This window comes from Nelumbo lutea, chromosome 1, assembly GCF_056320005.1.
Source record: "Nelumbo lutea isolate HS-2025 chromosome 1, American lotus-T2T, whole genome shotgun sequence".
NCBI lineage: Eukaryota > Viridiplantae > Streptophyta > Magnoliopsida > Proteales > Nelumbonaceae > Nelumbo > Nelumbo lutea.
The window spans coordinates 90,928,280-90,954,687 of record NC_142684.1 but is presented as its reverse complement, the minus strand read 5'-3'; the positions used below and the strand labels follow the sequence as shown (position 1 = coordinate 90,954,687).

General features: G+C 35.4%; 1 protein-coding gene across 1 annotated transcript; it reads right to left on the bottom strand.

Annotated features, from left to right (window-relative positions):
- Positions 1-2,885: 2,885 nt before the first annotated feature.
- LOC148876091 (NAC domain-containing protein 104-like) lies at positions 2,886-4,250 on the bottom strand. Its single transcript, XM_088964871.1, has 3 exons — positions 3,774-4,250; positions 3,380-3,651; positions 2,886-3,260 (listed from the first exon to the last, which is right to left on the bottom strand). The coding sequence occupies exons 1-3, from the start codon at positions 3,931-3,933 to the stop codon at positions 3,123-3,125; spliced, it is 570 nt and encodes a 189-aa protein (XP_088820997.1). The 5' UTR covers positions 3,934-4,250; the 3' UTR covers positions 2,886-3,122.
- Positions 4,251-26,408: the final 22,158 nt, after the last annotated feature.

Genomic DNA, 26,408 nt, shown 5'->3' with positions numbered 1-26,408 from the left:
AAAAACCTATGATGTTGGAGACGGAAAGGCCTTAAGCAATAAAAAATATCATGATTTTTGATGAAAACCCATATGATTGATTACCACTTTTATGATATCGATTGATTGATCATAAGTTTTCCCTTTACACAAACATTGTCCATATCATATTTATGCCATACACGTATAATGCATTTACCAGCTATGGTCAAGTGGCTGATCCGATCCAAAAGGATAAGTCTGGTAGGAAGAACTCTGACAAGTTTAGGACTCAAGAGTGGGAGCGGGGCAGCGGGGGCCGGCCATGATCAGTGCTTCAGTTCTTGCATCTGTCACTTCTGCTGCAAGTGGTAATTTTTATTAGAACCACTTATCTGCCATAAACGGCTTCTATTGCTTACTGATTTTTTCACCTCTTCTTATCTATTTGGGTGTTGACTCCTTTGGGATTTACTTGACCTAGGTGTGATTCCATGGGCTAACATAATTGGCTTTTCTCAAAAGCGACATGTTGGCCCAATAATTCAATGGTCCATTTGGTTTGCAGTCCTAATCGGAATAAAATTCTTTAGTATCGAAATTTGAATGGTCTTTTCTCATAGTTTGTTTGATTCAGACAGTAATGGAAATAGAAATTAAAGTCAGCAGGAATGGGATTTCATTCCTGATGAAGGAAGATTTGACCCGACCTCGTAACCACTCAACATGTGGAAAGGCAACAGCTCGGCACAACAGTACGCCCAAGGCATGAACTCCGAAAAGAGGAACTTGCGGTCCGAACTCCCCACAAGGAGCACGAGCTCTCCTTTGGACCCCGAGCCTTACAAAAGGCAACAGCCCGAACTGGCTCGCCCCATGGCAGTTCGGGCCACATCTCTATCCGAACTCAAGACTTCACCTCGCATACCACTCCAACACTTCGCCTCTAGGACGTCGAACTGGACAACCACACTATACCTGACACCGTATCTCGAGGCGGCGCACCTGACTGACTTGAGACCTGACGCTTGACAACCGCATTTCAATGGCCGCCTACCACCGCCACCTGCCACCGCCATCTCCAGTCACAGAGATGGCTCCGACAAAGAGAGCAGTGGCGGTTTTTCCCCAACAGAGGTGAGGACACCCGAACTGGCAAAAGTGCCAACCTGACAAAAGCTTAGGAGTGAGTGCGCAAAGTGGTTATAAAAGGCTCTCTAACCCCCAAGAACGAGGTATGTGAACTTTGTGCCATCTGGTTTATCATCTTGCTTTTGAGGATACTAACTTGAGCTTCGGAGCATTCTCACCGGGTCCCTCCCCGGAGGTACTTGCTTTCTTCCCCGTCTTAGGCACCTTCTGCTCCAGCTAGAGGCAAGATCATTAACAGTTAGGACCGTCCGGATTGCGCACCATCAATTCCCAAGGGAAGGGCAAAGAATAGCTATTCCCTCAAATGGGGGAATGCCATTCTAACAAGAATAGGAATAAGATTCCGATTCCACCCAACCAAACAATTGGAATCAGAATATCCCATTCCGATTCCGATTCCAAACCTCTATTCCTACAAACCAAACGGACCCTAAATTAATTTCTCACTCAAACAAATCAATATTAAAAATCACCTTCCCTAGCTATAAGCAATCTAGCGAAAAAGGTGGTGGGCAATTGGGCATGGGCCCATCTGATAGCTTCTCTTCGTGTTTTTTTTTTGGGGTGGGGGTTTGGGGTGGGGGTGGGGGGGCAATCATACCAGCCTTGCAATTTCGCCATTTTAAGCAAAGTACTCAAACCCACCACACTTCAGTATTGGGGTTGGCTTCTGTCACAATTGGTCTGATTAAATTATTCAGCTCTGCCCACAATAAGCCCATTTCATGCATGTATTTGATTTGACCCTCCCGAAGCCCTTGTTTTCCAGTTTGTATGGGTGAGATGATTAGGAAGCCTGGTGGTTACGAGCTTATTAAGCAATGAATAATATTATTCTATTCATTGTTTATGAAGAAGTGTTGATGATGCCCAAAATGACAACTGTGCCCCCAGATGAAGTTTGATGTCACTACTGTTCACTTGGTTATCATCACCGTTGGATTCTCATATTGGCCTCAGAACTTCACTTTTGACTGTTTTTTCCTCAAGGCTATGTTTAATTGGTTTGAAGGAAAAAGTAGGGAAAGGAAAGGAAAGGTAAGAAATCTTTATAAATTTTGTATAGGTTTTGATATCTTTTCCTACCTTTTCCTTCAAACCAAATATAGCTTATTTTCTTAGTTGAACATTTGGCTGTAGGATTTGTGGGCCATTTTCCAATACCAGAGCAACAAGACTTAGGAAAGAATGCCTCTAAGCAAGTTAGTCATTTGATGATATGAGGAAATTGTTGTTACACTTAGGTTCTGTTTGGTTTTTTGGGAATAAGAGTCTGGAATTGGATCCAGTTCTAACTGTGTGGTTGGGCGGAGTCGGAATCCCATTCTCATTCTTAGTGGAATGACATTCTCTCATTTGAGGGAATGGCTATTCCCTCCCCCTTTCTTGAGCATAAAATCCCATTCCAATTGATTTAAATTCCCATTCCGATTCCTGCTGAACCATACAGACTATGGGAATAGACCATATTATTAATTCAAATTCTGAAAGATTTCAATTCCAATTCTGATTCTAATTCCAACTGCATGCAAACCAAACGGACCCTAAGAATTGAGGACCTTTAACAATAGAACAGGGACATTTTGGTAATCATTTATGTCCATTATAGACACGGGTGATCCTACTTCAAGTGTGAAAGCTTACAACATGCATGACGAAATGCTAGCCTAAGCAGGCACCCATAAAAAAATTGTTCCTTAGCTTGGTGACACTAGACAGCCACCAAGGACCATCAAAGCATAAACCCAAAAAGAAAAGCCAAAAGCCAAGAACGATTGCTCAAAGCACAGCAAGCCCTGTAACATGGGCTCCACTCTTTCCCACGTTTATCCTTCTTCTCTCCAATAAGCCAAGCACGTGAAAACCTCCCATCATCAACATATAAAAGGAAGAAAATAACTATAACTGATTTCAAATTTTCCTACATACTGTTTTTACTAAGAATATAATATCTGTGGATATCACAATCAATTGACGCCTTACAATTGCCAATTTAGATCAATTCTTTTGGTCTAATTTGGTAAGCTTATTTCGTCAAGATCATCAAATGACAGGAAAACTTCATCTAAGCATGAAAGCTCTATACCAGTATCATCATCATCGTCATCATTCCTCTGGTAGACTCGGCAAATGACCCATGTAGTCAAATCCTGAATGAAGTAAACCAGTACCCACTTACTAATTTTCCAATTTCTGTACATTGAATGATGAAATTCACTTACAGAGAACTAATGAAAATTCATCTTTGGATGCATGATCAACAACTTACCCTTTTTGAGCTTCCTTTTTTTCTTGAGGACCGACTACTACTAGAACCAGAGTCTGAGAGACGGTACTCCTGCATCATCCAATTGGTCTTGTCTCCCTCCGGTGCTTCGCCGAGGTAGAAGACGAGAAGCTTCTTCATACCCACTATATTGCCGGCACCGGTGAAGATAGGCTCATCAACACCCAAAGGATTCCAATACCCATTTTCAGAAATCCGATTTGAAGTTCTTCGGCTGAAGAAATACCACTGGCTATCCCCCTCCAGTGCCTTACCTGCACAGTCCAAATGCAAAAGGAAGAAAAATGAGTAAAAGATACGTATGTGGATAAAGGTACGGAAGTCACTTCTTCACAAACTACAAAAGAGAGAGAAAAAAAAAGATTAGATTTCGAACCACTGAGTTCCCATGGATCATAAGGATAAAGCTCGAGATCTGGAATAAAATCTGGTTGACATGGTGAGAGTGCTGCCTTCCTATAGAGAAAATGAACCAGTTCTTCATCAGTCGGGCGAAATCGAAAGCCAGGAGGAAGGTTGATGTTGTCATCTCCCATCCGCTTTCAATCAAACTAAGATGATAACAACAACAACAGAGATCTAGGGAGAGACAAAGAGAGAGAGAGAGAGAGAGAGAGAGAGAGAGAGAGGATTGATAAGTTTGGTTGCTGCTGCTATTGTAGGTTTACTGAATATTTATAGTGCAGAGGAGAGAGTGGTAGACGTGAAAGAGAAGGTGGTTTGATCACAATTGGAGAGAGGGAATGGAGTCTGAGTTGGTTGGTCGAAGATGGCGGGCAATGGAAATTGTTGGATACTTCAAATAACGGGGTTCTGTTCGTGTTGGAGCCTTGGGCTTGGAGGGAGACGAGTTGGACGAGTTGGGGCCTTCGTTTTTTTTTTTTTAATTTTGCTTTCATATGTCTTCATTATTTATGTTGAGAATGTGGGCCATGGCCCATGGGCCGTCATCAAACGTCATACTTATTGTTCCATTAACAGCCTCCACGTGGCACTCTTATAGATAGGGTCCTCAGCTCGAACTGTTGAAGATGCAAATGGCCCAAACCCAAATCCAATAGTGATTAGTGACCATGCATAAAATTACTCTGCGTTTGGAAATGATGCAAATGGAGTGTAAATCCTGCTTCAGTATAAATTTGCACCCTGGTTCATTTTTGTCTGTATTTGGTAACATTGCATTTATGTATTGATAAATGACAGACTAATGCATATTTATATTGATAATAAGATGTAAGAGTAATTCAATAAAAAAAAGTAAACTTGCATTCAAGTGGGCTTTTGATAAAAAAAAAGCATATGCTTTATTGAAATTCATGTTTGCATCCATTACAGATAAAAGTCTATTTGGTAAGAAGGTAAATTTGTCAGTGCAAAACTAACTCGATTTTACAATTTATATGAACCGTTTTACACTCTACATATTTGTATTCACACTTGTATTGTTTCCAAACGCAACCTTAGAAAAAATTACATATAAATACCTTTATTGTGGGTTAGTGACACTTAAGTGCTTCCAAACTTTCAGGTGCACCAAGGAAATACCCTAAGGTGTTTGGTTTGTAAGAAAACATAGGGAAAGGAAGGAAAAGATAGAAAAACTTCCTTTCACTACCTTTTCCTTCGAACTAAACATAACCTAAACTTTCAAAGCTCAAGTCCATTACTGGTAACCAATGCCATGCCATGGTAAGTGGTAAAATTATCAAACTCCCCATTTTAAACTGCTTTTATTCAATCCTGATAATCAATTTGTTAAGTGGTTGACAATTTGACATAATATCAGTTTGGTCGAATACGAAAGAACGGCTTATGGAACAGTTTCGATGGGTAGTTTTGGGATTTTAAAATATTTCAAGGGATACGTAACAACATCACATGGTACCGATAACTGATGAAATGCCAAAGACTGGACTTGGGTATTGATATGGCTGCAAATAGGTTGGATGAGATCTGATTCGAATATGAATTCGATCTATTTAGTTAATAGATCGAATTTGAATATACCCCAATCCTATTTATTAGTTATGAAATATTATATATAATATATGTTATATATATTATATGATATTTATATCATTGTATATTATAATATATTATTTATATTATGTAGTCAAGTTTTTTTAACTACAATCCAAATAAAATCAGATATTCAATAAGACATTTGAATTCGAATTCAAATCATAGTCTTGGAAATCTGATGAATTCTTATTGACTTAAGATCGGTTGAATTTCTTATCGATTCAGATCGGATGCACCCTTACTGAATCTGGTCTAATCCGTTTGCAGCCTTAGGTATTGATTTTTTATAGTTCAGGATACTTGGTGGACACACTTAAAAGTTGAGGCCCTTAAGTGTCATCGCTCCCAAAATACAGGTACCTATTTGTTAATTTTATTTAATTAATACATATATAATATATATTTTTTTGGTAAATCTCTTAAACCTCCCCCGGTTTTTTGGGAAGGCCTTTAACTGCCCTCAACTTTGAGTCTTTGACATGCCCTTAAACCTCCCGATTTTTGGGGATAAAAAGACTTATAGATCCTTTTTGTTACTTTAGTGTTAGAAATCCAACAATAATTACTAATATCATGGATTTAAAAATATCATAATGCCAATTTTGCCTTTATGTAAAATCATCAAATGTTTGATGAATGAAATACCCTTGAATCTTTAACCCAAAAAATACCTTAAATCTTTACGAAAAAAAACTTATACCTCTCTTTACCACAAAACATGTTTATTTATGCAGTGAAAATATGAAATACTAAAACATATTTACTTGTCATAACATTTCAAGGGTAAAATTGGAATTGGAAAAGATTTACAAACTTAATTAGAAGATTCCCCATCCATTTTGTAATGAAAGGGATCTATAAATCCCTCTATCCCTAAGCGGGCATTATTTTTTTGGATTTTGAGAGGGGAGGAAAATAGGTCAATGGCATTTTGGTTTCCATTGACCAAGAACCGCATGTTCTTTTTTCATATTAATGTGGGGACCAGGGAAATTTAATTTTCCTAGGTATCACTTACCCATCTTCTAGGTAGGTAAATAACTTTCTCACCTGGGGAGAAAGTTTCCAACACTTGAATGGGATAAAAATACCCCTTTTAATAATAGATTTATATGGATAAAATGGTTATTTTCTTTTTTACATGGAAAATAAAAGAATATGGATAAATATACTTATTGGATAAGTGTTTCCTAAGAAAAGCTTACCCAAATAATTATATTTATCTAAATAAATAACTTACAAAAAAGTAAATAAAGCCTAAAGGAGGTTTAAGGTCAGGTCAAAGTTGAGAAAAAGTAAGGCCTTTTTACAAAACCCATGAAAGATATAAGTGATTTACCCCATTTTTTGAATTTCCTTTTGTCTTCATATGTTCAATGGCGGATGGGGCTTGGGCCAATTTCCTGAAATGACAAAGGAATGAGTCACAGACTATAGCGCGAACAAGCCCATTGACCTCAATGACTTATAAATTTGTTTTGTGGTTTTTGGCAAATTTTGAATAAAGATGCTTTTATGTCCATTACCTACAATAAGTGAGCTTCTCTTCAAAGTTCAAACAACTGGGAATCTTCCACGTGGCAAACTACTTTGAAGCTTGAAAGATTATTTCAACCAACATAATTAGAACACCAAAGCCTTTTTGCACTCTGCAATTGCCTGAGTACGGATGAGTAATTGTCCTGTGGTGATTGGTGTGTCCCAGCCTTGAGTGCACCAAGCATCCTCTTCCTATAATTCTTAAAATAATAGTAAATTAAGGTCCCACCTAATTAAATTCTAATTTATGCATAAATGACCATTTAGAGACTACCACTCTATGTATCTCATACACTTGGATCGCACTCATCTATCTCTCTCAAATGCATCCATGACTCTTTCCATTTCAGGTTATCAACCAACAAGACTTCAACTTTCAACCCTTTTTCAACTCTCTTTGCATTCAACTGGGCAGAGTCTTTTAAAAGAAGAATCCACGGGTCTACAGTTGCCTGAATTTTAGATCCATCACCAACAAGACAATAGATCCTTTGCTTGGGAGTACTCTACAATAGGAGATCAGATTGGCGCCCCAGGGAGGGCACTCATGCAAGGTACCAATCAGTTGGTTAATAAGGTCTCTTGCTAGTCACAGCGGAGACTTGGAATCGAATTCTGCCTGAACCTAGGTTGGGGGGTATGGGTTGGGGGATGGGCTACCCCTGTTGTGTAAGAGATTACATCTGCGTTCCATAAACGCCTCACATGCATATCTCAACATGCATTGAGAATAGACTTGTTCATGGGTCGGGCTTTTGTTCTTCATTAACATAAATTTTTCAGGCCTGAGCCCAAACCCAGCCCAACCAATGGGCGTAAAACTTGGGCCCAAGCGCGGCCCTCATAAAAAGCCCGAAGCCCGACCTGGGAGTCTGAGCGTCAGTGCCCTCTGAGATTGAGAGAACGGTGCCTGCTGAGTTCGCCGATTCTTGGGAGTCTGAGAGTGAGAATAGAAACCAAGAAAATGAGAAGATAGAAGATGACAATAGTACCGGCCAGAGAGAGAGAGAGAAAGAGAGCTCATTGCTAGAGAGAGATGATCTAGATCTGGTGGCGCCGGCTGCCGGTGCCTGAGTTCGCAGAATGAAAATGGTGTGCTTGGGTTTTGGTGGCATCAATTGGAGAGAGAACTGAGAAGATAGAAGACCTAGTTATAAGAAGAGAGAGAACTGAGAATGATAAGAAATAAGATGAAAACGGTGCCGACTGGAGAGAGAGAGAGAGAGAGATCACCGCCAAAGAGGGAGACGACTAGTTCTGGTGGCGCCGGCTGCCGGTGCTTGAGTTTGCAAGTGCAGTTGGGTTTGCCGGTTCTAAGAGTTGAGAGGGAGAAATGAGAGCCGCTTCTGAGAGTGAGAGTGAGAAAGGAGAATGAAAAGAAAAGTTTTAAGAATTGAGGGTTAGGGTTAAGTAGTTTAGGAATTTAGGGCTTCTTATATAAAAGTCGGGCCAAGCCGGGCTTGGGCCAAGCCTTTTTAACAAATCCCGAGCATGGCCCGTAAAGCAGTTGGGCTCGGGCTTTTAGGCATGAGGTCAAGCCCACGGGCTAAAACGCATGCTCAAGCCTGTCCGGGGGCCGGTCTGGCCCATGAACAGGTCTAATTGGGAACATCTCCCGAAGTTGTCAGTGGGAGATGTTCCCAATACATGGTTGGGATATGTTGTGGGGCGCAAGTGTAAATTGGCTGTGTAGCCCTTCAAAAAGATATTAGGAAAAAAAAAGAAGGCACCCCACGGCACCTCCCACCCATGTATTAGGAATAGGGGTGGTAATGAGTCGAGCTTTTCACGAGCTACTCGAGCTTGGCTCGTGAAAAGTTCAACTCGGCTTAGTTTCAACCAAGCTCAAGCCCAATTCACTGGCTTGATTACGAAATGAGCTAAGCTCGAGCCTATTAGAGCTCAGCTCATGAGGCTTGCGAGCATGCTCGAATATATATATTTAATATATAATAATATATATAATAAAATTATAGAAAATAATATATATAATAAAAATATTATAATTCTTAAATTTTTAAATATCAAATAAAAAATATTTTTATATATAATTTTTTTATTTTTATAAAATATTTTTCTCAAAATCGAGCTCAAGCCTTGTACTATTCAGCTTGGCTTGGCTTGAATCCGCCCCTAATTAGAAACATCTCCCCATAAAGAATACGGAGATGTTTCCAATGCATGCTGAGATGTGCATGTGGGGCACCAATCTGATCTCCTACGGTAGAGGATGCTTTTCCAAATATGTGAGGCATTGCCCTTGCCTTTCACCTTTCTAAATTTGCTATTCTCCATATATTTATGCCTCAACATTGAGTTCCATATTGTAACTGTTTTTGTTTTAGAAAACAAAATGGTATGTATTGATGAATACCCCCTTAACGACCAGTCTTAATTGTCATTTGCCACGCTAAAGCGTAGAGACCACCCAATGAAAATTCATTTGGGGAGGGTTTGATTGGTCCAACTCTCAATTGTGATAGTGGGTGATATTGGATAGATATGATCCAAGAACTTTTACCGATCAGAATCAGATTCAAAGTATCCATGCTCTAGATATGAAAAAGGGGAAAATCTATGATGCGAAAAAAATATGATATCAGAAGAGTTTTGATCAATCCGGTAAATGACACACATATGATTCCAGTTAATTGGTAAAAAACTTTTCAGATATCATATCTTTCCTATATCATGAAAAAATTATATATGAATAATCTTGATCGTTGAAACTTCATTTTATTGTTTAAAACCACTGAATTTACCAAGCTCCAAGTAAACAATGTATTGGTGACCCTGAAATCAATTTGTAAAGATATACATTGAATATATTTTGAACCTTCCTGATCATCATAACCAAATTTGATTGGTTAATGTCCCTAGCAGAAGAAATCAAGACCAAATGATCATTCATTTCCAAAGCATAACTTATTAGATGGATGACTACTCAATGAGAGAGAGCCAAATCCTCAATGGTTTCCAAAGCATCACATATTAGATGGATGACTGCTTAAAGAGAGGACCAAAAAATTATCATTCATTAACAAAGCATCACTTATTAGATGGATTAGATAGATGATCTTTTTATCTGTTGCATTATCACTCCATGTGTGTTAAGCAAATAGGATAACTCGCGTGGGAGAACTGTAGGCGACAGACATATAGTGGGAATATAACGAGTCAAAGCAACAAAAAAAGTAAAATAAGGACAGACAACTTATGGCATCATCTTGTTCCTTGAGTCTGTTCTTGGAAAGCTACGTGTGAAGGGAAGTTATTGGCATACCTAAGATACCCATGCCCCTTATTTGAAAGAAATTTATGTCCCATCACCATGAAAACAATAATCTTTTTCTTCCAAAAATTTTGTTGAATATTAATGTGCAGTTAACCCTCTAAGCTCAGTTTGGAAAGAGTATATACAATACAAATACATACAAAATAATACAAAATAGGGATTATTGTTGATAAGAACAACTTTTGGGCCCTAATATCAATAAAAACAATATTTTTAATATAATTTTTAAAACATGTTACTTTTCAAAATATATATTAAATTAGGGCAAAAAAATTGTTCATCTTCTTTCTCCTACAAACCGTCCATCAACGCCGCCGTTGCCCGCTGCCGCTTCTGGCAACGCCTCCACCTTTGCCCACCTCCGCTCCAGCCTTGTGAATCTCAATGACTACCATCCACTAGCATTGCCGCCGCCACCTCTACTACAACCCTGCAAATCTCAATGACTACCATCCACCAGCGCCGCCGCCGCTACCTCTGCCTCCGCCCACCTCCGCCCCAGCCCTGCAAATCTCATTGACTACCATCCATCAGCATCGTCGCTGCCGCCTCCACCTTTGCCCACTTCCGGCAATGCCAATCAGACAACATGAGGTGGCTAGCGGCATTGCCAGAGGAGGTGGCATTGGAGGATGGTGGTCATTGAGGTTTGCAAGGCTGCGCTAGGGTGGAAGCGGTTTGGAAGAGGAAGAAGATGAACAATACTTTTGTGCTTATCTAATATATTTTTAAAAAGTTAACATATTTAAAAAATTATATTAAAAGTATTATTTTTATTGATATTAGGGCCCAAAAGTTGCCCTTATTAATTATAATCCCTATAAAATACAAAGTTTTGCACTTTACATATTTGTGTTTGTACTCCTTCCAATCTAAGTCTTGCCCCCGTAAAGGGGTATTGCCATCTATCTATTTATCATTCAGTAGAGAGAGATATTTGCCACTTTGGATGCTCTACCAGAACTCTTGGTGTTATAATAAAAATATATATATGATGAGTAATTTCTCTTAGTGTGATGAATAAATGATAAAAGTGCTTTTGTAATAAAGCCTATCCACAACAGCTAATAATGTTCTCATTAATCAAATTGATGTATCTTATGAAGCAATCTATCACAAGAGAGGATCCATCAATTGATCAAACTGACCCACATTCAATAGTATAATTAATTTAATCCATGACCCAACCTACAAACCTTCTTACAATTTCAATCCATTGGTTTTATTGTTGGAAAATGACAACAATAAAAATACAAAACAGTAGCAGTAATACTAAATTAGTGTTCTTACCAAAACCCATGTAAGAAAGATAAATAATCTAAGCATAGTGGGCTGTGATAATTTTTTGGCTTCTAGTGAGAAATTCGTGGGAGTTAGTGTGAAAGATATGACAAGGAATCTAGTTGTCATATGCTTGCACTTATCTCCTTTTTCCCTCCACACTCTTAGTAAACCACCCTCACTTGACACAGATGGCATTATTCTCAAATTTGATGGTAATTCTTTGGGTAACCTCAGTTTGGCTAGAGTAGGGGGAGATATTTGGTCCTAAACATTGGATTCATGGCTTGCCATTAGACCTATTCATGGGCCGGGTATCCTGACAGGCTGGCCCAGCCCAGCCTGTTATTAAATCAGGCTTGGTCATAATTTTAGGCCCGCAGGCTTGGGTTCGAGTCTAAAGCACCAGGCACAACATTTTTCAGGCTGGGCTCAAACTTTCTCAAAAAAGCCTGGCCCGAGCCCGAGCCGACTTGATACTATATATTAAATAATAAAATATATATACAATAATTTTTCTTTATTATTCTTCTCATTTTTCCAAGTAATAGTGAGATGTTTATTATTTTTTAGTTTTGAAGGTTTTTAATATAAATAAAACACTTTTTTATTGAATAAAAAAGAAAAAAATCTGTTTTCAAATTTCTAGCCGGGCTTGGGCTCATGCCAAGGCTTTGGGCTTTATATGAGAGCCAGACTTAGGCCCAATGGTTGGGTCAGGCTCGAGCTCGAGCCTGAGTGTATTTTGTTGATACATATACAAAGCCCACCCCATGAACATGTCTACTCTCCATGTAGACAAGAAAATAGTTTCATTTTTATATCAATTTTAAATTTTCTATTTCATTTACATCGTTAATAAAAATAATTAGTGTTTATCACATATTTTTGTTTAATATAACTAATATATTGTCCAAAATCAAACTACCTCATCATGCATTCAACCACTTGAAACTAACAATTTTGTTGCATATATAAGATCAAATCCATTTGGATTGATCGGACAATATTTCATTTCCAGATCAAACAGCAATACATTATTGAGCGGAGATTGATACCATAAACGCAAATATGCCAACAACGGATATCAATTAGTGTTTCCTCTACTTAGTGGCCTAGTGGGTCATCATCTTTAGAGGTGTCAATTGAACTGGATTTAGGTCCAACCCGATTTATTCTAATGTGAACTCAGTTACAAATGCACTGGACCCAATCTAATACAAACTAAATTCAATTCAATTCATTAAAATGTAAATGGACTGGATCGAAACCAACCCAAACCAAATGAAATATCAAAAAATTATATAAAAAATAGAAAAATATATTAAAATAAAGAAAATCTAAAAATTATAAAAATATACCTTTTTAGCATTAAAAAATCACTTTTGTATTATTGTTTAATAACAACTGAGTCCTACCACTCCTGCCATGTGTTATTACATCATCGTGAACAAAACAGTTCAGTTCAAACTTATCCTAAGGTGTCTTAGACTGAGAGTAGTTTTGACATGAGAACTCTTCTTGTCTTTCTCTTCCCTGTAGAATGAGTTGGAAGTGCACTTTATACCCACCAACTTTGAATTCCTTTCCTCCACAAATCAATGTATTTTAATGAAGTTCCAAAGCTGAAGTTTAGAGTGTCATTATCCATACAGAAAGATTGATTAAGAAATTAATCTCTTGGATTAATTGACCAGAAAAGAAAGAATGAAAATTAGGTGAAAAGACTGCAAGGAAGGTGGAGGAATGTCCCATCTTATAATTGGGAGCTGATAGAGAGTTGGTAGATTTTTTTATTTTTTAAGTGCTGTGACAAGTCATACTGTTTCCATCAATGAGTGGCAATCGAAGGCTCCACACAGCTTATGGTTTCATTATGAAATTAAATAAACTAAGCAGTTAACACGCTATGTCAGTGCTTCTCAATGAGAAAGAGAGAGAGAAATAAGGGGAATTATAAAAGTTGAAAAGGTACATTCACAGGGTTTGTTTGGGTGTGACAAATCAGTGGATATTTTTGGACCCCCCGTTGATAATGGAATCCACATTTTTATTTTCCAGTTTGGTCCAGGTGTCCTCCTCATCCGCATTGGGCATCTTTAGCCTATGTTGGTTTCTTAGAAAATAAGAGAGAAATTAATACAAGGTTGAGAAAAAAGTTTGCCTTAAGAAATGCATCTTTTCAAACTGGTAACCCTAGGCTGTATTTGGTTTAAAGGAAAAAATAGGGAAAGGAAGGGAAAGGTAGAGAAACCATTACAGACCTTGTATAGGTTTTCCTACCTTTTCCTTCAAATCAAACATAGCCTAAGATTTTACTCTTTGCAATCTGCATAACTTTGGATGGTCAAGCCTGTGTTTCATCATCCTCATCCAAGCATTGTCCCAACAATATAGATTCAATTGGCTATCAAAAATTAGAGAAAGTATTGGTTATTACTTGGTTGGAGGACATGCATTCGATCAAATGCATTTTACACATATTTTAGAGTTTAGGAGTTTTAGGGTTTAAGGTTTAGAATTAGCATTTAAATATTTAGGATTTGGACGCTTTCGTCTGAACATGGTAGGAGCAAACGAAAGTCCTAAAAAATGTGGAGTCATTCACATGAATCATGTTTTGGCTAATCCTTTCTGTTTAAAATACAATCATGTAAAACCTTCATTAATTGTTCAAAATGCAATCCTGATGTAGAGCATCAACAATAAAAGAGGGTGCAACAGACCATGTATAAATAGAAATAGCATGTTGAGCAATGATGTACTCTACTCAAAAATCAATTTTTACTACAATACTATATTCTTTTTTATCAGCCCTTCAATTTGTAACAGATCACTTCTTCTTATGGATATTGTAAATTCTTGTTAAAATGCACGCCAACCTAAAATCATTTAAGGATATCACCATTAGCCAATTCCCAAGTATAGCCTATGCACATGTGATTTTCCTCCAAAAAGTTTGAGATCACATGTGCATTCTTATTCTTCAAATTCGACTATAATACCAGAAAGATATGATATTGAAAAAACTTATAATCAATCAACTGGCATCATAAAAGTATTAACTAATCAGGTGAGTTTTTATCAAATTCACGGGGGACTGTGACTGATCAAAGGCTTTCCCGCATCATATCTTTTCCTTATCATATATTTTCCCATTGTGCGTTGAATCACATCATGCAACACCTTTCAAATCTTTCAGATTCCCCAAATAACACGATTTTGTTCAATGAATCTGGAATTCTGGATTGGTTTAATTCCAGACTTTGAAAATCCAGAGAATCCAATAGATTCGACCTAGTGGAATACTGCTTTTATCACATTGTTTATGTGGTCTAAAACCAAAACTTTACCTTTCTTTTATCACCTAGTGGAATAATGCAACTTGGTTTTACAAGCTCACACTGATGACAATCTCTCTGGTACTCCGTATGGATTTGACATCTCTTGTTTTATTTGTTTTGACTGTGCTAGCTTTCTTGAATGTAAGCAAGAATTTTCTATATTATATATGAATGTCTTCCTTTTCATTTATATTTTAATTTGTTAGAAAAGCATCTCACCATGTTAATATTTTTCTTTACTGTTAGGATAAATTGCTTCTACTTCCCTTCCCTTGGGGTTTTGGTCAAAATAATATATAAGACCTCCCTCAGGTTCAGATATTAACTTATACCAGAGGTTTGTTAATGGAAGGGATAGAATTAAGACAGAAATAAATATTTTATGAAGAAGCCTTTAGTGATAAAATATCAGTTTTTCCTCTAAGGTCCCGTTTACTTTTTGGTAAGTTATTTATCCAATTAGATGCAATTACCTGGGCAAGTTTTTCTTGAGAAACACTTACCCAAGTAAGTGCATTTATCCATGTTCTTTTATTTCCTAGGTAAATAAGATAATGACCATTTTAGCCATAAAAATCCTTTATTAAAAGGGGCATTTTTGTTCCATTCAAGTATTAGCAACTTTCCCTCTAGGTGGGAAAGTTATTTACCCACCTAGGAGATGGGAATCACTTATACAAATAGTTGATACCAAGGAAAATAAACTTTCCCTAATCCCCACATAAATCTGAAAAATGAACATGGGATTCTTGGTCAATGGGAACCAAAATCCCATTAACCAACTTTCCCCCCTCTCAAAATCCAAAAAAAAGAACACCCCCCTAAGGTTATTTTGTAGATTATAGGTTCTAAGGTATATTATTTGGAAACTAATAAAAATAGCCTCATCTGTAGGCATCAAATATAGTTTTAACATTTTAATTTATCTTCAACTTTTCATTCCCACTATGATATTATGGTAGAAAGCTTTCCCCTTCAGCACCATAATAAAAGATGGGCTACCCCCATTGTGTAGAACTTGGAGCAAATAAATAAATAAATAAGGGATAACAAGTTAATAGGTAAAGTTGAGGGGAGGTCTTAATATTTGATCAAAATACTCTCATGTTTTCTCATAAGGCTGTGTTCAAATTATCCCTTACCAACTTGGTTTCACTTGATTAAGTAATAGTTATATATCCTTTCATAAATACATAAATGCACATTGTAACAATGATTAATATTAGTTGTGCTTAATCATAGAGAATTTTGGAAAATAAGCTAGTGAACTAGTAAAGCATTTTCTTTTTAAAAAACTAGTAAATATACATATGTATTGTGACAATTTCAAATAACAATAATAATTTCGGTATTCTTATCAAAACCCACTAAAAAGATAAGTAATCAAAGCATGGTGTTCGGGTGGATTTAAATTAATTTTGCATATTTTCATTGTTAATAAAAATACTTCTTATTTTTTATTTATTTTTGTTTAATAATGATAAAAAGATAATATTAAAGGTATGCATATTTTTTAACAAAGTTGCCTTTTCTGTAATTTTTATTTCTCTTTATATTTTGTGTTTTATTATATAATTAAGAAATCGTGTATTGAACTATTTGACTTGAAAGAAAAAAAAATAATCTCATTTTTGGGAAATTTTAAATTTTATATTCTATTCCCAAATTAATTTTAAAAATAATTATTGTTTATAACATTTATCTTTGTTTAATACAATAAAATTACAATATTTTAGATATGTCAAAAATTTGTATAACTTTTATGTATGTAATTTTTGTATTCTATAAATTTTTTTATTTTTATTATTTAATTATGATATATTGGTTGATTCATTTTACTTAAATGAGTGGATTGTATTATGCAAATTAGGTAAGCTGGGTCAAGTTTAAGCTCAACCTAGCCCCAACCCTATGCACTGGGCCTAAAGCTAGAGCCCAAAGTCAAGCCTAATATGCCTACCCTAGGCCCAACCAACACTAAAATTTGATGCACTCAAATTAGGTTTAGACTTGGGTTTATCAATTAACCCTACAACAAAGTTTGGCATAATGTGTATATGCATCCATGTATGCAAATCTATGTCCATATATATGCATGTATATATATAATTAAGGCCTCGTTTGGTGCATCTTTCCGCACGGTCTTTCGGCTTCTTACAAGCTAGGAAGATCGGAAACCGGTCTATTCCCATTTGGCACATGGAAGATCTCGCTACCAAAAGACGGGGCACCAAAAAGACGTGGGAAGCCCATTTTGGGCTGATTTTGGGAAGCTCCAAATGAAGCTTCCTGCATCTTCTGGGTTTTAATTTTGTGTGGAAAGACACGAAACGATGCACAAAAAGATGCACGTCTGCTAATTGAACTTCGGGCTGCTCAGATCTTATGTCAAAAGCTCAATGCGTCTATTGACTGTCAGAGCTACGAGAAGATCTTCTCAAAGAGCCTTGCCAAACGGCCCCTAAGTCTAGCTCAAGTTACCTAAGGGCTAGGCTTGGGCCAACATAAAAAATAGAAAATACCAAACTTTAGGCATAGGCCTAGGCCCAACTCAAGGACAAAAATCCAACTCAACTTGTCTAAAATTGTGAAATGGGTCAGTCCGAGCTTGAGTTAAGCCTACCCAAGTTGCACCCCTATGGATCATTGACTATGATCAATTAGATGGAAAAACAATTTTGTTTTCAAGTCAGTTAATTTTTATTTTAATTCCATTATTAATAAAAATAATTCTTTTTTATCACACTTATTTTGTTTAATATGATGAATAAATAATATTAATGATGTATCCAAATGTTTTCTACACAATTTCTAGATTTTTAATAATTTTTTGTATTTGTATCTTTAATTTTAAAAAATTTAATTATTTAATTATAATAGCATGGGTTGACCCATTTGGCCTAAAAGGTTGAATCATTGACCCATCACTTGAATAGGAAAATGGTTTCATTTTTTGGTCAGTTTTAAATTTTGCATTTCATTTCCATCATTTTACTTATTATTTATCATGCTTACTTTTGTTTCATGTGATAAACATATAATATTATAGATATGAGTAATTTTTCTACAATTTTTTATAATTGTTATATTAATAAGTTTTTATTATTCAACTATGAGACCTTTAGTTGACCCATTAGAGGTGGATGATTGAACTATTTATCTTCTACCTAGAAGAAAGGGTGGTTTAGTTTTCATGTTCGTTTATACATAGGTTTTATATTATTAAAATTATTGAATATTGATTTAATTAGTAGAATATTTTGGTGAGAAACAAAGATGCCTCAAACAAAGGATTTAAGGAGAAGAATGGAAAAAGGGAATTGAATGAAGTGAAAAGTAATAGTCCTTTAAAACAGGGGTGAGAAACAAAGATGCCTCATCTATTTAATGTACCTTAAATATAGGACATTTAATGAGAGAGAATGAAAATTAACATCTTAAACATAGGACATAATGAGAGGGAATAGAATGAATTTAATAAAAGTAGTAGTTTAAATTACAATTTTACCTTCATGATAAAGAGTGACCAAATTCAAAATAGGGATATTTTAGTCAAGAAAACATCAAAATCTAGACCTCATTCCCACTTTTAATAATGGTATATATAGATTGGTTTATTATTTATGCCAATAAAAGACTCACATACTTGAGCAAAATTTATGTATTTATAAAAGACTAATGATAACTCTAAATCCATTTATAATTTAAGAAACATTTTAATTTTTAATTTTGTTTTGCAAAATAAGGATGGATTTTCTGCAATAAATTTCCATTTTAAGAATTTTAGTTAATCTTAAAAGTTTTTATATGTTTATCTCTCCAGCCATGTGCTACTTTGTATTTTCATTGAATTGAAGTTCAGAATATTTTTGTTTATTCAAATAAGTTTGCTAGATGGACAAAAGAAAGCCTTCTATTCTTAGGTTCATTATAAGATTATTTCAATAAAAATTTCAAATTCTTTCTATTTAGGAATTTGAACTCGTGTTAACATTATTTGGAGTAAAAGATAAGGAATGGTTTTATAAACACAAATTTAAAACTTCTGTTATAATACAAGGATGGGTTTAGACTAGCGAACCAGAAAACTGCATGTTAGCCTGTTAGGTAAACCAAAATTTTCTTTAATGAAGGTGCTTCCAGTATTGAATGCAGCTTTGTGAATTATATAAGAAGTATTATAGCTGATCATGACCTAATTTTTTTCACTTAGGTTTTTCTCTAAATAAATACTACATTAAATCTGCTATCATTATTTTTAATGACATTTTAATTGATTCTCCTCATTAACTTTGTAGTACAACTTTGACATATATATAACATTTTCTCTCTCCCCCCTTTATATTTAATTAGGTACACTTTCTTTTTCTTCTCTCATTAGTGGATATGAGTCATATGACTTAAGTTGGTTTAGTTGATAAATTAATCTTAAAAAAAAAAGTCATTTGGTTAACACTTATAGACATATGCATACAACTTTGGGCCGTATGATGGAAAAGTGCTAAAGTAAAAATGCAGTTTGTTTGGAGTGCAAAATTGAAATGGTCAATATAAAATTTGCACTCAGTTCAATCTTGCATCCGTTTGTTTATAGTTATGATTTGCACTTAGATCTGTTTGTTTGTAGTTGTGATTTGCATTCATTAACAGTTCAAATTTTGCATCTCAAAAAATGATGCATGCAAAATTTGCACCACCTTCCTTCTAACTCACTTCTCTGTAGTGATCTCCCATCATATTGCTTCCTACCTTACTCCCAAATTAATAATGCTCATATCCCATTTTATGTGTTTAAGATGGGGATGCATGGGATCATTTTACTTCTATTCTACCGGGAAAAAAAAGAAAAAGAAAAAAGGCGTAATTATTTTTCTTCTCACCATCAAATATGACAAAATCAACTATAAAACAAAAGTAAACTAGAATTTACGCATTCAACCTACTTGCATTCCCATACGTATACACCAATGCAAATGAAATTTGCACTGCTTGCCATAACTGAAATATTTGAGACTGATCACAAAGCTTTTAGGTGAAACATGCACTCCTTAGGCTGTGTTTGGTTGCAATGCAAATAAATTTGCACTGATGTAAAACCATGGCAGTACAAATGATTTGAGTGTAAATTCTGACCTATTTTTGTTTCAAATTTTAGTTTATCTTGTTTGATTGTGGTACAAATAAAGTAAATTAAGACATAAAGCAGAATAATGTAAAACCCAGAACAAAATCAAACAAGAATTTGCATTTTTTTCATTTGCACTCCCATGCATTTATACTAATACAAATAAAATTGCACTGCAACCAAACACAGCCTTAGACTCACTTTGGAAAGAGTACAAATACAGATATGTAAAGTGTAAAACCTTTTATTTTGTATACATTTATACTATACATATTCATATTTGTACTCTTTCCAAACTAAGACTTTATGCTGTATTTGGTTGCAATAACAATACAAATGATTTGAGTGTAAATTCTAACATGTTTTTGTTTCAAATTTTAAACTAATTGATTTGATTGCAGTACAAATGAAATAAATTAAGACATTAAGCAGAATAAAATAAAACCCAGAGAAAGTTAAACCAGAATTTGAATTTTTTTCATTTGCATTCCTATAAATTTATACTAATGCAAATAAAATTGCGTTGCAACCAAAAACAGCCTTATGTGCAAATACAATCATTTGAAAATGTTGATGTTTTATATTGACAATCTCTTAGCTGAGAAGTATTTACTAGAAAATCCCAATCCTCTCTGAACATGCTAGATATATAGCATGATGAATTGTGGAGTCCCGGACCCATAAATGGGCTAATATGCTTAATATATCAATTACACATTGTGTATTGCATCATTATGATGATCAATCTTTCCCCTAAAATATATGGCACTTCGGCCAATTTTGTTTTATGTGAGCCAAACCAAACAGCAAAAATGCTTTCTTTCAAAAAAAAAAGCAATATAATTAGGCGTGCTATTTCAAAAGTACTGTGGTAACACGTGTCCGAAATTTGCTATGCCTAAATTGGAACATAGCTTAGACTTTGTTTTGTAGGCTTCATCTGAATGCACCAAAACTATATAAAAATGTACCTAGATGGAGCCTTAGTGCCATGCTCATGATTGCTTGATTTCACATTTCATTTGTACCTGCTTGTTAGAGTTTGTCCCTTAAATTGCATTCATGACCTATATTGAGTGCATTAAATAGAAGAAAAACAGAAAAAAAAAATTTGGAAAATTCAGAACCTGGGATTTTGAATCATTAGGCTAGTTTCATCAGGAACAAATTTGCTTAAACCCTGACTAACATGAAAAAAAGGGGAAAAAAGATTGACATGATTAAATGGGCCGTTTCTGTAACATCCCAATTGACTCTGGTGCCTTTTCTTTTATTTATTTATTTATTGTTTATATTAGGAAACCCAAGATGATCTACATTTGAAACTACTTACATGAGTGCTGCACGCTTCTTAGTCTGCCTCTCCATTAACATGCTTAGAATAGATTTCAATAGAACCTTAGTGGACTATGATACCGGAAATACATGATACCAGAAAATGACCAATCAGGTGGTATTTATCAAAATTAATGTGGGGTTTTGATTGATCAAATCTCTTCCGATATCATGTCTTTCTATTAGCATAGATTTTCCTATAAAACAGCTAATCACTGTTCTATTATGTTAATGAGCATGAGCAGACCCTGCCACTACCTATGGAGATGATAGGTGACTTAGTGGTCCATGCTTACACACAGTGGTCCATGAGATAGGGATAGAAGTAGGGTTTGGGGAAAATGGCCTGAAAAGTAAGGTCTATTGTAGATTTTTTTTTTTAAGGAAACTAAATAATGACCCCCCACCAATATACTTGGCTTTGCCCTGCTTACACATAACCTAAAATATAGGGTTGCAAACATATTTAAGCTAGATATATCCAAATTTAGTCCATTTATATTTGGAATCGAATCGAATCTAATCTTATTCATCAGATTTATATTCCGTTTGAATTGAATTTGGATTATAGTTGGATATCAAATAGCATTAATAAATTAAATAAAAAAGATCAAAATATTAAATATTAGTAACTAAAAATCACTTTGATATTGTACATCATGAAAAAAAAATATTGAAAATACAATTTGTAAAACTTGAACTGATGACTCTTTAGTAAAAGCACAATACTCAAATTAATTTTAATAATTCGAATAAGTGGATACTATTTGAAGCTCTACTAAAATACCAACATGGTTAATTGGGTTAAACTGGTTGAATTGATCCACTTGAATCAACTGAACTCGATTACATGTGTCAACACATTTTGATCACTTTCTATGATGATCAAATGGTGATAGGTTCATCTTAAGAGTGAGTGCTAAGTATAATTCTCTTACAAGATCTAGTTTGTATCATGGTCATGCTTATGTCACACACCCCAACAAATGCGTCAACATTAATATTGTTCTTCCCAGTTATAATTCGTTGGCTCCTCTAGGCTAGAATAGTATTGGCAAGGGGTGACGTAGGTGAAAAAGTAGGAAGGAATCACTTGAGAAGGAAGGCACAGTATGGGGCCTATGGGCTTCTCCTGTTCTCTCAAGTCTCGTCCTCTCTTTGAGTCCCACCTCTGTTTAGGCACAACAGAGCGCCCACTTTGGTTATGATTGTTAAACATTTCTCTCATCATTTGTTCCCCACAAAACTCGACACGTGGCAAATTAGTTTGGTGCTCTAAAAGATGCATATCTTCAAGTTCTTCTCAATACCCACCATTTTACACGTGGCAAATTAGTCTAGGCTTTGGATGCATGATAGTGACAGAAAAAAAAAAAAAGGTCAATACAGAGTGGGGTATATGATTGACATAAGGTCATCTATCTGATGGACGGTCTGAATTGACCATAAGATCTAGCAAAGGCTAGGGTTTGTTGTGTAAGGAACCTTGCTTCTCGACCCAACTAGTGAACTTTTTTACAATTGTGCAATAAAATACTCCTTTTGTTATTATTGTGATGGAGTTGGATTCGCAAGGATAGAGTAGGACAAAAGATGTGAGTGCCTCACCAACACACCACATACATGCAGATACACACATTAGCTCTGGAATGGAACGGAACTCCACAACAAAGATTGCAGACATAAAGAATGACAGGCTTAAGAAAGTAAACAAACTTTCTCATGATGACGGTGTATGATGCAATTCACATGAGCCCACATTCATGGTGACGTGAAAACAATTTTAATTTTGGAATTGAAGAACAATGATTTAGGGTCTATCTGTGCTCTGCTCGTCCCGGCCACACGATCAATTTGGTTAGCAGTCGAAACCGGAATTGAAATCTCTCAGAATGGGAATAATAGGAATCGGATTCGGAAGTGGAATTAATTGGAATGGGTTTTCATTTTCAAGGGAGGGGATGAATGAACCTTCCTAAATGGAAAAATGTCATTTCAGCGGGAATAGAAATGAGATTTAGATTCTATTCAACTAAACAAATGGAATCGGAATGGGCTAATTCTAAACCCTTACTCCTGCAAAATAAACGGAACTTGTATATGTCATTATCGCTAAATTCATATATCTTGCTTTTTTTGTTTTATTTGGTTTAATTGGTTTTTATTAGGGGTGCTCATGATTTGGTTAACTGAATTAATATGAGCATTTTTCTGAAACTGAACTGATCCTATCAAGTACCGGTTTTACCTTTCCCCGAACTGAAACAGAACCGGTACCACAGGTTGACCGGTTTCGATTTTTTAGTTTTTTATATTTATAACATATATTACAAATAAATAAATAAATATTATATATTATTTATAAATAACTAATTATAAATATAATATATGTATATATTTATATATATAATATTGATAGTATATAACATATATTATAAATATATATAATATATACCAGTCGATTCAATTAACTACATTTTCCGATTCACTTATTCGGTTTTTATGGACACCTCTAGTTTTTATTTCAGATTAAGGTTTGTGGTGGGCTTTCTTATTGATTAAGCTGGAAAAGGAGATGAAGATTTTGAAAATTTTGCCTTTGACACGTTATCTTTTCCCCCTCTTAATTACCTCAAATAATTAAGTAATAATCTTCTCTCTTTTCTTGGTTATCTCTCTTTTATCAATTCATAGGCCCTCTCTCGGTCCTAGTTAATCTTTAACAGGTATCATTAACGGTGTTGGTGGACCTGGACAACCCAATGCATCATGGCCCAACCCCCAACGCGACTGGGCTTGTGTTTTTAATGAAAAAAAAAACCGATAAAAACATATATATATATATAAAATTTAAATGTTTTTGTTTTTACTAAATTTTCTTCATACACGTAGTTTTTAATTATGGAAGTTAATATCAATGTCGTTTTTAGTTATTTTTTAATAATATATAATATTTTGATCATTTTTAATTTATTTGATTCAAGTATCGATACGATAAGCATTTTCGTGTATCGTATCTATACTTAGAAACAGCCGATACATACTTTATTTTTAGTTTTTTTTTCAAAGTTTGGTTTTTTTAGGAATATAAGATGTTTTTTATTATTAAAAAAAATTAGGGTCCGAAACACCTGAAAATAGACATTTCGGACCATATCCTTTTCAAAAGATATGATACGATACACCCGATACAGGGCGTATCGTATCGTATTGATACTTTGAACCATGATTCGATTACAATTGGAATTCTATTCCAATCCAACAATATAAATTCGATGGATAATAACCAATTTGAATTCTAATTTAATATCTAATTCAATTTGATCCATTTTGCAGCCCTAAAATCAATCTTTTAAATTTTTCAAAAGCTACTCAAAACTAACAAGTTATTATTATTATTTTTAAACAAATGCCCAAATTTGCAACGTATCAACCAGCTAGTCAGTAAGGTCTCTTGCTGATCGTAGTGGAGACTTGGGATCAAATCTCGCTTTCACTTGAATTAGGGGGTTATGGGATGTCCCCCGGTTGTATAGCCCTTAAGAAGATTTCAAAAAAAAAAAGTCTGAATCAGACCAAATGAGCTAGACTACACTATAGCATCTGAACCAAGTTGGGTCAACCGGACTGGGGTGTCCCTACTCCCTACCAGGCTAGCACCAAAGTGCCGGAAGTCTGAATATGAGACACCACCCAATATTTAGGGGACTTTCACATATGACATGCTGAGACACCACTCCCTACTTTGGGAGTGGATGCTGCAACCACCCAAAATCCGCACCAGTAGGGCAGTAAACATGGAACACAGGCTTCTGTTAGCACCTTCTCACTCCCTAATAAAATGGTCCGAAGTTTACTGCCTCTTTTGTTATGGCCACTGACTCCCAGCTTGATTGTAGCTACTGGTGAAACTTAGCTCTGGTTCATCCTAGACACCCTGCTAGATGGGGCTACTGTTGAAACCCTTAAACCAATTTGTTTTAAGATATCTTAAGAAATCATTTAACCTAAAAGCTTAAGCTGTTAGGTGAGATTTATTAATAAGCATTTATTCTCTAATACACCTCTCACATGGTAACTTATCAGGCTTCAAGAATGGACAAGCATAGACCCATTTATGCATTGTGTTAAAATTAATATAATCATAATAAGGGCGACAATGACAAGGATTGAACATTAGATCACTTGGTGAAACAGACTTTGACTCCAAACTAAACCCAAATTTATTACCTTGGGTTATTGCATTAAGCAACAATCTCAAGCTGGAATTCCATTCCATCCAGTAATAAAATCTGCCTAATTTACATGCTTTCACAGTGTACGAAGAGAACTTAGTTCATTGTAGTGGTGCAGAATTTAGATCTTTTGCACATATGAGTGCTCTATCTAGTACCCACCCATTTACTAATTTTCATCGACTGGATCTGGATGCCCTGTAGTAGGATATGTTCTATAAATAACATTGTAGATTGATCTGTCTTCGGAAAACATTTCTGGAAGCAGCAGCATTTGAGTGCGGCAACTGAATTCTCTCTAGCTCTTGGACAATGATGAAGGTTGCATTTTAGTCGGTTCTGGGTCAGTAGGAGGTAGAATTTCTAGAAACCAAGGCATCATGTTCTAGCTAGTGGAAGATTCACCACTAACTAGTCTACTACTGCAAATGGATTCCCTGTTGAGAGATCCTAAAGCAAGTCACTAACTCCCTATCCCTCTTCTTCACTTGTAGGTTCAGAGAGTGAGAGAAAGAGAATACAAATAATTTAGGTTCAACTCAACACAACAAAGCCCTTGGGCCCTTGGCCCTTGGCCCAACCATTTGAAAAAGCAAGAAAATGAATTGAAGAGTGCAAAATAGTTGAATGGGGCCCATTAAAACTTTTATATATTCTTTTCAACACAATGTTATAAGGAAAAACATACTATTTTCTTTTCTTTTTGTTTTATTTTCTTTCACTTTCTTTTGTTCTCTTGGCAACCAAACAAGGTCATACAGCATCAAATGCTTATTGATAACTATGCTTGTTATTTGAATTATTATTTAAAATTAATGAACAATAAATGGTTACA

Coding starts and splice junctions, on each gene's coding strand:
- LOC148876091 (XM_088964871.1), bottom strand. CDS start 3,933: ATGGGAGATGACAACATCAACCTTCCTCCTGGCTTTCGATTTCGCCCG. Junction 3,652..3,773: donor TGATCCATGGGAACTCAGTG/GTTCGAAATCTA, acceptor TGGACTGTGCAG/GTAAGGCACTGGAGGGGGAT. Junction 3,261..3,379: donor AAAAAGGAAGCTCAAAAAGG/GTAAGTTGTTGA, acceptor TACTTCATTCAG/GATTTGACTACATGGGTCAT.